The following is an 11,279-nucleotide window of genomic DNA, read 5'->3' as shown; positions in this document are numbered from 1 at the left end:
ATGAACCAGCACTAATTGGTGACTGACTGATTGGAATTTGCTTCCCTTCTTTGATCATTCGAAAAATCAACCCAGCTGAGCGGACAAGTGGACAATTTGCTGCCTGTCCTCTGCCAATGCAGTTCTATAGCTTTGGCTGTGTATTTGTTTCATCGAGACTGAAGTTCTTCACATTTGGGCAGACTGTGGAAATTCAGCAGTGCTTCTTAAAAATCAGTGTGAAGCATTATCAAATTTATTGAGGAATTTCATTGGGTTGCCTGACTTCAAAAAGTGCACCCTGTGAAAATGCACATTCTGATGACTGTTGGCTGAATAGGATTGAAACAGGACAAGGGGTGGGGAGGGACCTTTGGGAGGGGGAGATTCTCACTCAAATTTTTTTGCCTCTGTCCAAGTGCGTAAGTGTGTAGCTTTCAGTATCTCTGTGTTGGGAACTGGAGGGTGAGTCCAGGGAAGCTGCACCCATTATTTAGATGTTACTTACATCTCTTCTCCACCTTTGTGCTGCAGAAATATCACCTGGCACAAGCGCGATGAATCCGAGCTGGCCTTTGACACGTTGTTCCTGTTCAAGATGATGAAGGAGGCGCATTTTAAGGAAGGCGGTGGGACAACAGAGTTCTCCGTAATATTGAAATGCTCTCAGGACAATAATCCATTGTCATGCAGCGAGCATGGGGTTGGTATATTGCGTGCACCTTTCATGGCCATTGGTTACACTTAAAGTATGCTGCATTTTAAAGAGGGGCATGCACCATCAGGGCCCCTCTTCAGCCGACAAACTGAATGTGCAGGCAGCTGAGGCATCCCAGAATAATGGGAACATCACTTGATACTCAGTTCTTTACTGTGTTGGAATCAGTAGTTTAACTAGTTTACAACAGGTTGATGGCCCTGATGGTGGGACTTTCTCAGCAGGGGGTCCTGATGGTGAGACTCAGTCATTAACAGGGGTCCTGTTGGTGAGACACATTCTGTGAATGAAACTCCTGAAGGTGAGGCTCACTCATAAAGTGCTTTTAAAACCAAAAAATGTTTAGTCAGTATGGCCACTCAATACCAGATATGCCATGGTTCCTCAGTGTGAACATTTGGTCTCCATGACTGGAATGAGGTGCACAGAATGCACGCTGTGTAAAAACATTGGTAATAGTACCGCACAAGAGCAGATCATCAAGTGTACGGTCATTGACTGGACAAATTGCACCATAGCAACATTTGTGAGAGATAGATAAGTTATCTGCTCTGCCACAATGGCATTTACCCAGTTTACAGTATAAATCTATAGATGATGCAGAGACGTAATGAGAGTTGACAGTATTATGTGTGGAGTGAATGGCCAACATTCCCTCCAGCGTGTTGGATTGAGACTGGGGATGTGCAAATGGAAGACAAGCTGACAAGTGGTCATTTCTGACCATTAAACCTCACTGAACTGGGAGGCTTTGAGAGCCAAGAATAATCATTTGAATAAATGGTTATTCAGGCCATATCACGATCAACGTCGCCTACTAACAGCAATATCAGCCTAGACATTACACTGTGCTATTAGTGTTCAAACATGTAAATGCTAATATTGATTTTTTATATGGAATTATCAGTTTACAACAGTGGACAAAGTAATTTCATAAACACAAGACATTAATATTGCACAGTGTCATTTCTAGGTTAGAGTCTAAAGGTAGTGTCACACATTATCTCTAGTCACATGCACTTTAGAATAAATGTACAGAATTTGTAGACATACAGAACCTGTAAATACAGATTGAATCTATTTATGTATATTTTAGACTTTTTTTGTTAAATAAATCTCAGAAGTGGTACAATTAGGACAGCTTTTACAGTGATGTGTTACAACGTGCAGTAAAAAGATTGATATTTAGAAAAGTGTTATATTAAAAAATGGTGTATCTTTTCAAGGCTACTTTTTTTCTTCAGTTGTCTTCCTTCCTCCCAAATTCCTCGTTCCAATACAGTTCACGGGCACTAGATGTACTCTGGTATCGCACTCTCTGTGTGTGAGCTGAAACAGTCTTGCATCCACCTATTTTCTGGCGATTAAAGAGATGCAGTGGAACCTTTCTTTTTCTTTTTAAAAAGAGCAGGGAATTCGGCCCAATGTGAGTCGCTCAACCAACTCCAAAGAAAAAGATTAACTGGCCATTCACCTTATTGCATTTGCCTACACTAACTATGCTTCAAAAAGTAATGCATTCATTTGAAGCGATTTGGGAAGTCCTAAGGAGACAAAGGGTACCCATTCTATTCTTATATGAGCATGGAGCATATTGTAAAGGTAGAATGATAGTGCACGGAAGGAGGCCATTTCGCCCATCGTGCTTGTGCCAACTCTTTAGTGGAGCTATCCAATTAGTCCCATTCTCAAGCTCTTTTCCCATAGCCTTGTTGATTATTTCCCTTCTGGTGCTGGCCAGAGATCACCAACAGAAAAAGTGCATGGGTGCATAAAAAGATTTTGAGAAAGATAGTTCCAGCCATAGCACCCTTTACACTGACCATATAGAGCTGCTGCCTTGAAGAGAGGGGGGAGAAAATTGGCTCAAAAATATATTAAAATATTCTTTAGAAGAGTAAATAGTTTATGAATGCACACCAGCCCCTCTTCATGCTATTGCTTGCATCAAATTCCTCTTGCCACTATTTGTTAACAGAACAGGCAGTCTTTTTCATTATAATTCACTAATTGTTTTTAAGAAGGACTTTAATCAAGACTGAAGTTCTGTGGTAAACCTGCAATGGAAGATTATTTTTTGCTCTTCAGTTTAACACAAGACCCATATCCTAATAATTTAGCTAACTGCTAGGATAATTCTCCCCTTCATTGTGATGCAACTCTGTGAGAGGGTGGGGTGGGGAGAGGTTAGGAGACAAATCTTTGCTTAAGTAGGTGATGATGGTGCGGAACTAGTAATCCCAGAGAGACCTGAAGCCTTTCATTGAACGCTCAGTTAAAGTGCTTTTACATTAAGGGAATGCAGGCAAATGCTGATGCGCAGTTTTCTTACTGTTGGCTGCATTCCTAAGTATAAATGACCTAGACCAACAGGGAACCACAAAAAGACCAACAAAAATGGGCCAATGAATCTGCTATTGCATTAAAGCCTCCTGTTCCAGTAAACTAAGTGCACGGAACGGTTTCTGAGTGCCATGTCTGTGTCTTGGAGAGGCGGAATCTGTATTTATATTGTGCCTTTCATAACCTCAGGACATACCAAAGCACTCTGACCAATGGAGTACTTTTGAAGTGTATTGTAACGTAGCAATAGTGAAACACAGCGCACCTAAGAAATGTTGCATCTGACACCAAATATAAAGGGGAGGGTAGTCATCGAGATATTCGATGGAATCTGACCCCAATCTGAGCTTCCGATCTTGTATGTTATCCCTCACAAAGACCACCTACTTCCACCCCCCACAATATTGGTCACCTCCACACCTGCCCACTCTCGCTGAAACCCTCATTCATGCCTTTGTCACCTCCACACTTGACCATTCCAATGATGCCTTGGCCAGCCTTCCATCCTCCACCTTACGTAAACTTCAATTCATCCAAAACTCTACTGCCTGTAAACTACCCTCAGCCAAATCCCTCTCACCCATCACGCCTGTACTCCTGGTCCTCCAATGTCTCAATTTTAAATTCTCATCCTTGTCTTTAAATCCCCTCGTAGCCTAGCTAATTTTCCATATTTCAACAGTGGCTGCACTGCAAGAGGACTTAATTAGATGTAAAGTGCTTTGGGATGTTCTGAAACACACTATATAAATGCAAGTTACATTTTTCCTTTATAACAAAGTATGAACCTGGAGATCACTTGCTGTTATTATTGAGTGAATACTTAACACATTCAATATTCCTCTGCAGTGCAGTTCATTTATAATGGGTTATCTCTGCTAAGATACAGAACAGTGCAAGGTCACACAAAGACATTAAGAGTTCATCCATTAATATCACCACTAGTAATTTCTAAACCATAGATTTTTAACGTGTGATAACTCTGTATTTAAACAGTAGTAGCTTGTAAGAACAGTGTCCAAAATATGCAGGGGAAAAGGCAGCATTGATCAGTCCTCCATTCACATGCAGAAATTTAACCCAGCCCTTAGACTCCAGTGCATGAGTGTAAATGAGGCGCTAACAGTTTTAAGAAAAAGTTAACAGTGAATCTCATGGCTCTCCTGCTGCTCTTTAAATTAAACTGAGCAAAGCTTCATTCTCATGTAGAAATTGCATTGAACATCTAACTGAATGCTAAGTACAGGATTAGTATTTAACGCAAAAACATTAGGGCAATGCAACCATCATCACCTATGAGGCTCGGATTCCATTTCTATGTACAAGCTGTGGATAGCTGGAATGTCTATCTGATATACTACTTAAAGGGACTCTTTTGAGACTCTTCAAAATCACATTTAGTATAAAGACAATACTGAGGCCCCAGATAACTTTGCCAGTTTATCCAGTAAATAGCTAATCCAAGAAAAACTAGGAGAGTCCTGGGTTGAATTCCAACTCCACACTGAGTTAGCTGATGCTAGTGAGGTGCTTGGGGAGACGGTAACTAAAATAAGTCATCTTTTCCACTGCAGATCTCTGGTCACCGCCATGTGCATGTCCCGAAGTAGCAACTGGATAATAAATTAGACGCAGCAGTGATGTTTCCACCTGTGGAATAGTCTGTCAGTAGTCAGCGCCTAGGTTCGCACATTAACAACGGACGGGCAGCACAGTGGCGCAGTGGTTAGCACCGCAGCCTCACAGCTCCAGCGACCCGGGTTCAATTCTGGGTACTGCCTGTGTGGAGTTTGCAAGTTCTCCCTGTGTCTGCGTGGGTTTCCTCCCACAGCCAAAAGACTTGCAGGTTGATAGGTAAATTGACCATTATAAATTGCCCCTAGTATAGGTAGGTGGTAGGGGATTATAGGGACAGGTGAGGATGTGGTAGGAATATGGGATTAGAGTAGGATTAGTATATATGGGTGGTTAATGGTCAGCACAGACTCGGTGGGCCGAAGGGCCTGTTTCAGTGCTGTATCTCTAAATCTAAAAAAAAAATCTAAATCTGAAGAGGTACCAGACGGCAAACCGCACTAAGGAATAAACACTGCTAGTGGAGGAGAAAACAATATTCATTCAAATAAAATCAATTTAAGGGACATATCAGGTACATTCATATTTAGCCCTGGTTTTAGGTAAGCTTTGCCAAACCTACGACTGTGTGTTACTCTCCCATGTTTATATGCTGTCTTTTGTATCAGAGTGCTTGTAGGGTTGTTGGAGACCAATTTGGAAAACTGAGGGCACTGTAAGGTTTGAAAAATTACATTAGTTAGAAATCCTCGTGGATCAGAAGGAGGAATGCTCTCCAGATTCTCTTCTGCAGCCCCAGCCCTGCCGCTCCATCTGCACCCTGTCATCAGCTGCCAAAGCCCTTGCCCAGTCTGGCATTATGCCAAGGACTATTCCTTCTTGATAGTTAAGAATCATCCAATCGGGCATTGTAGAGTCTTTTGCCTTCCATTTAGCGAACTGAAGGCAGTGCGCAGCAAGATTGCACGTGACAGATGACCAATAGTGAGATGGTTGGAGCCAAGAAGTCATGGGGTAAAGCCTTTTAACCAGCATTGGCAATCCTTCTAGTTAGCGTTAACATCCTTATTCTGAGAGGTGTTCAGGAATGTTGGGTAAGGACTGGACTGAGCTCAGTATCTAGACACATTTGAAGAGCAATTACTTGAACAAAGCTTCTGTTTTCTCTGTTAAGTTACAACACAACGGACAATTTTAACTTAAATAGTTAAAAATAATAAATCTCTCAGAACCTGGCAACGCTGGACAATCCAGTTATGGGGCATCGGGACAATACCTGTTCTAAGCTAGTGGAAGAATGATAAACAAAAAATACACTGGACAAGGTGTTCTAGGATGACCTCTATGCAACTCTGGCATTGTTTTAAGAGTGGTATCAACAGAGGCCTGTTAATAGGTCATTGCCCTTCTGGGTTGTACAATGTAAATGGCTTGTGTGGAAATAAGTACAAGTTTCACAGAAATTCTTCACTTTAAGAACATAAGAAATAGGAGGAAAAGGCCATACAATCCCTTAAGACTGTTCCGCTATTCAATAAGATCATGGTTGATCTTCTACATCAATTCCACTTTCCCACCCAATCTCCATAACCCTCGATTTCTTAGTGCCCTAAAATCTATCGACTTGTCTTCAATATGCTCATCGACTGGGCAGCCACAGCCCTCTGGTGTAGGGAATTCCAAAGATTCACAAATCTCTCAGTGAAGAAATTTCTCCATCTCAGTTCTAAATGGCTGACAACTTATTGGGACTATGACCCCTAGTTCCCCTAGACTCTCCAGCCAGGGGAAATAGCCACTCAGCATCTACCCTGTCTAGCCCTCGAAGCATTTTGTACATTTCAATGAGACCACCTCTCATTCTTATAAACTCCAGTGATTATAGGCCCATTCTATTCAATTTCACCTCATTGAACAGCCCTTTCATCCCAGAATCAATCTAGTGAACCTTTGTCACAAGGTTCCCCTCCAAGGCAAGTATATTTTTCCTTAGGTAAGACCAAAACTGTGCATAGCACTCCAGGTATGGTCTCATCAAAGCCCTATATAATTGCAGCAATATATATTCCTCACTTTTATACTCAAACCCCCATGCAATAAAGGCGAATATATCATTTGCCTTCCTAATTACTGGTTGTTCCTGCATGTTAAGTTTCTGTAATTAAAATTACACTTTCCAATCCTCTCCTCCCCCTCCCAACTTACCTCTGCTCCTTTCAAGGAGCTGACTTCAGCAGGGATACAGTTGCATTGGTGACAGCTCCTCTCTGGTTTCCTTCAGCAGCTGACCATTCTTTTTGTCTCAGTCCAGACAACACACTGGGCATACAGCCAAGCATAATCCAGTGTTGGTCTGATGATGCAAAGCACATTATTCAGTAGCACCGAGTAGTTTAGAGAGGTATCAAGGCCAATTGTTTCACCCCCCCCCCCTCTTGCTACATCAGTGGAGATCATCTAACTCAACAAAGACCAGCACATCTGTATGGTTCAGGCTGAGGAAGATGATTTCCATTTCACACCATGTGAATTGCTCTGAAAAGAGCTGCTGTTTTCTTGAAAGAAGCGTTCTTAGAACTCTGCCCATTTTCTGGATGGTTCCATATGGTTCAGTTCTACAATAGGTGATGTAATCACACACAAAGCCTTCAGGGAACCCAACTCTGCAGGCAGTAACCATTGCACCTGGAAATACAAACTTCTGGTTGAACACTGAGGTGACTGTGGTCTTGTCCCTCCATTTTTGTAACCTCCTCCAGCCTTGCAATCCTCCAAAATCTCTGTACTCCTCTTGTGTACCCCCTATTTTCATCGCTCCACCATTGGTGGATGTGCTTCAGCTGCCTAGGATTTAAGCTTTGGAATTCCCTCTTGGGACTTCGCCCTCCTTTAAAGACACTACTGAAAATTTATCTTTGGTCAACAGTCGTAATATCTCCTGATGTGGCTCAGTGTCAACATTTATTTGAAAACGTTCCTGTGAAGTACCATGGGATCTTTTACTACACTAAAGACACTATATAAATGCAAGCTATTGACCATGGAGGACAATGTTGATGTTAATCACAAGTTTAATGGAAGCCTAGGGTTGATAAGATACGACAGGATGCACTATGAATCAATGCATTTAGTAACCAATTCTACAGAGCCCACACCTGCCCCTGAATTTACTCAAAAAAAGGTACAGTGAGCAGAGTATATTCGATTTATTGCACAGATTTGTGTTGTCAGCAGCTGAGCTGAAACCCAGAAGGCGTTTTACTCAAGCTTACATACAGATTTTCCATATAAAATTCTACAAAGTACCATTAGAACAAATATCCTGCCGTGTTGAGGCAATTTGACAGTTAATAAATGTAGTTAACAACTAGTAGTCTAACCATAATTGTTCAGTCAAATTGCAGTGTTGAGTGCAAGATTGTGCTATCAAGAAATACTGAAGTTATACAAAGTATAATAGGACTGCATGGCTACTTTAGCCTGATTAGATGGACTGAGGGTCATATGATGCAGACCAAACAGTCCTATTCCCTTGGTTAGTAAGGCTGAGGAGGTAAGAGTGGATAAAGGCAGATTGAACAGATGAGTAGGAGCAAGTTGTAGTAACAAAGAAAAAGACAACACAGGCCAGCTGCCCATGTAGTTGTCACTATACTGTGGGGTAGTAATATGGTGACAATTGGCAGATGTGCCATGTTCCTGTTGCTTTTCAAGTGGAAGAGAGTAAAGTGATGGCTAAGTATTGGTACATACTCACAGGGATAGAGATAAGGTGGTTCACTAAAATTTACAAAACAGATACTTTTATGAATCATTTAATACCATCTTTGCTAAAGCTAAAATGAAAGCATTACGGGCTTAATTTTCTACCCACTTATACTGTCTGCTTCAATGACCTCCCTGGTAATTTGTTTCAGCAAATCGATTACCCTTTGCGTAATGCTAGAATACCAGGTGCATAATGAAGTCAAAAGAGACCTTCCTTTAGTTTGTAATAAGTGCAAGACTTCATTTAATGTACACATTGTTTACATTTCTAATCATTTCAATGCAGGACGGATGGCTTCCCTCATTGAGTAGGTCAGCCTGCTGTATGGACTTTTTCACCGTTACTGTCAATTAGTCTCCGGAACCAGGATTTGACACAATAAGTCTGCCTGAGTCTCTCCTTCCCCAACCCATCACACTCGGCAAAATCGTAACTCATGACTTTCCAGATGTGAATAAAACAAATCTTTAGCTTACAGCTCCCAGGTCTCTCAAACTTTCAGAGGTTCCAAGATTCAAGGAAGGAATTTTGAAATAAAAACGTAAATAAAATTGCTGGTAAGGCACAGCTGATTAATCAGCATCTAAATATGAAAGGCATTTTGATAGGACCCTTCAGCAGCAAAAAAAAAAAAATGGGTCCTTAGTTTTTTTGCATGCCCCCCCAAAGTAAAACCTCTTACATTTGATAAATACGTCATTGCTTTCAATTTAATACAAATGCTGTGTAGTAGTCGCTCTTTTATTCCACTATATAGTTTGTGGTAAAACTCAAGTTATTTATAAACATTAAGAAATCAGCTACCATTAGTAGGTATCAAAATTCATACTAACCCTCACTTCAGCTACAGCATTTGTGTAAAGTGCAAAACTTAAGAGACGAAAAGTATTATGTGCAACTGGATGTTAAGTAACCAAATAAGGCGAAACTAAAGCAACACATTAAAATCCAAGTGATTTTCACTTGCTACTCTATTTCTAAAATACTATTGTAATCTGTGAGAAATAACTAGGCACATACACATGGGATTATTAAATCAATGTGTTAATGGATACCTAGTATGTGTGCATCAATAAAAGCGGACGAGGTTACGGTTTAACAAAATTGGTTCCTAGTATGCTTCCCATCTGTGTCAAATTAGACAATTTCAGCCTAGGCATCAGTGTACTGTTAGAATTAGCTTCAGTGCTCTTGGGCTAGGGAGGAAGAAGAGAGAGAAGAAAAAAAAAAAATCAGTCAGGGTTCCCACCCTTGAAAACCTTACATAGGCGAATGTTGAATCAGAATTAGTTGCGATGTCCTTCAGGATTGAAAAGTCTGGGCTCACACAAGATGACTGAACATATGGACGCAGCATCAGAACCTTTTAGCACCCATAGAATGTCAGAAGAGAAGAAAAATGAAAATAAAAATATTAAAATTATTCTACTAGTGTTGAAATGTTTACATGAATAGAGATGTTGAAAATTGGCATGTGCTGCCACAGATGTTATACTATCATGGTAGGCCCCAAGCTCTGGAATATCCCCCCAGGACTTTCCACCTTTCTAACTTCCTTTAAGATGCTCCTTAAAAACGTACCTCTGAACAAGCTTTTGGTCACCTGTCGTACTATCTCCTTATGGTACCGTGAAGAAGCTCGAGAGGTTTTACTATGATAAAAGGAACTATATAAATGCAAGTTGTTGGACACTAGTGGGAGTTGATCAGAAATGTTACAGGAATCAACATTTCTTTCCACAAGTTTGATCGGCAATATGAACTTACCTCTTATACCTGAAACAAAAAATAATCAATTGTACCATAGTTAATCAAAATCATTGATAAGCCAAGGTATGTAGACAGGTGGACAGGATATTTAAAAGTCAGTCCCAAGTCTATTTAGCAACTTTCCACAAGTTCCCATCAGATAGTCTGGCTTATGATTTCTGTTGGTCCATCAATTCTTTTGCACAATGTCAGAAACCTTGATTCAAGTAAGGCAAGCTGTGCAATGTGACTCTTTACTTCTTCCCCACCCATCCCCACATCAAAACAAAAAAAAAAATCCCCAGAGTTCTCGAATTATTAGTCAATTTAAGCAAATATACTGGGGTAGGAGGCAGCCATGGTACCTGAGTGCATCATTTTATGATTGTAAATCGAGTGTGTCTTTAAAAAGTTACATTTTTCTCCATTAGTTCTTTTAAGAAAATGTGCTAGCAATTGTCCATTTAATACTGCTGGCAAATCTCAGACACTGGTGTCACTCAGAGCAGGTTTACTCCATATTTTAGCAACTTCTGCTTAGCTCTTCCCGGTAAAGCGAATGCACTGTCATGCGGGTTTGGAACACCGGAGTTGCAGACAGGAGTCGCAAGGTATTGGAAGTGAGTTTCATGAGCTGAGTTACGGCAGCTGTAAACAGCGGTGGAAGCATTTCTGTTGGAGAAAGAGGTATTAGTTAATGCAGGATCTTCAACCGGAGGAGGGGAAATTATGACTTTTAAAAAAAAAACTTTCATCTCTTTTTGTCCCAGAAATCGAGGCTGAAGCTCCCCGTGCCAGTACTGAGGGAGTGCTGCACAGTTGGAGGTGCCGTCTTTCAAATGAGGCGTTAGTTAAACTGAGGCCCCGTCTGCCCTCTCAGGTGGATGGTAAGGATCCCATGGTACTATATTCCAAGAAGAGCAGGGGAGCTCTTTCCAGTGTCCTGGCCAGTATTTATCCCTCAACCAACATCACTTGCTGTTTACAATTTGGCATGTAGCTGTGTTTCTTACACTATAACAGTGACTATACTTCAAAAGTACCTAATTGGCTGCAAAGCACTTTGGAACGTCCCGAGGTTGTGGAAGGTGCTATTATAAATACAAGAACTTTTTTCTCTTTTGAATCATCTCTCATACCTTCCCA

At 41.0% G+C, this 11,279-nt stretch overlaps 1 protein-coding gene across 4 annotated transcripts in view; it reads right to left on the bottom strand.

Moving 5' to 3' along the window:
• Positions 1–7,808: 7,808 nt before the first annotated feature.
• The window catches only part of hps4 (HPS4 biogenesis of lysosomal organelles complex 3 subunit 2), a 59,840-nt gene continuing 56,369 nt past the window's right edge, over positions 7,809–11,279 (bottom strand). For all 4 annotated transcript variants that reach the window (XM_068054711.1, XM_068054710.1, XM_068054709.1 and 1 more), the window contains one exon: positions 7,809–10,805. In XM_068054711.1, coding sequence (XP_067910812.1) covers positions 10,634–10,805 — 172 coding nt within the window. In that variant the 3' untranslated portion in view covers positions 7,809–10,633. The remainder of the gene's footprint in view (positions 10,806–11,279) is intronic.

This window comes from Heterodontus francisci, chromosome 23 (genome assembly GCF_036365525.1).
Source record: "Heterodontus francisci isolate sHetFra1 chromosome 23, sHetFra1.hap1, whole genome shotgun sequence".
Classification (NCBI taxonomy): domain Eukaryota; kingdom Metazoa; phylum Chordata; class Chondrichthyes; order Heterodontiformes; family Heterodontidae; genus Heterodontus; species Heterodontus francisci.
This window is presented reverse-complemented; position numbering and strand designations above follow the sequence as displayed.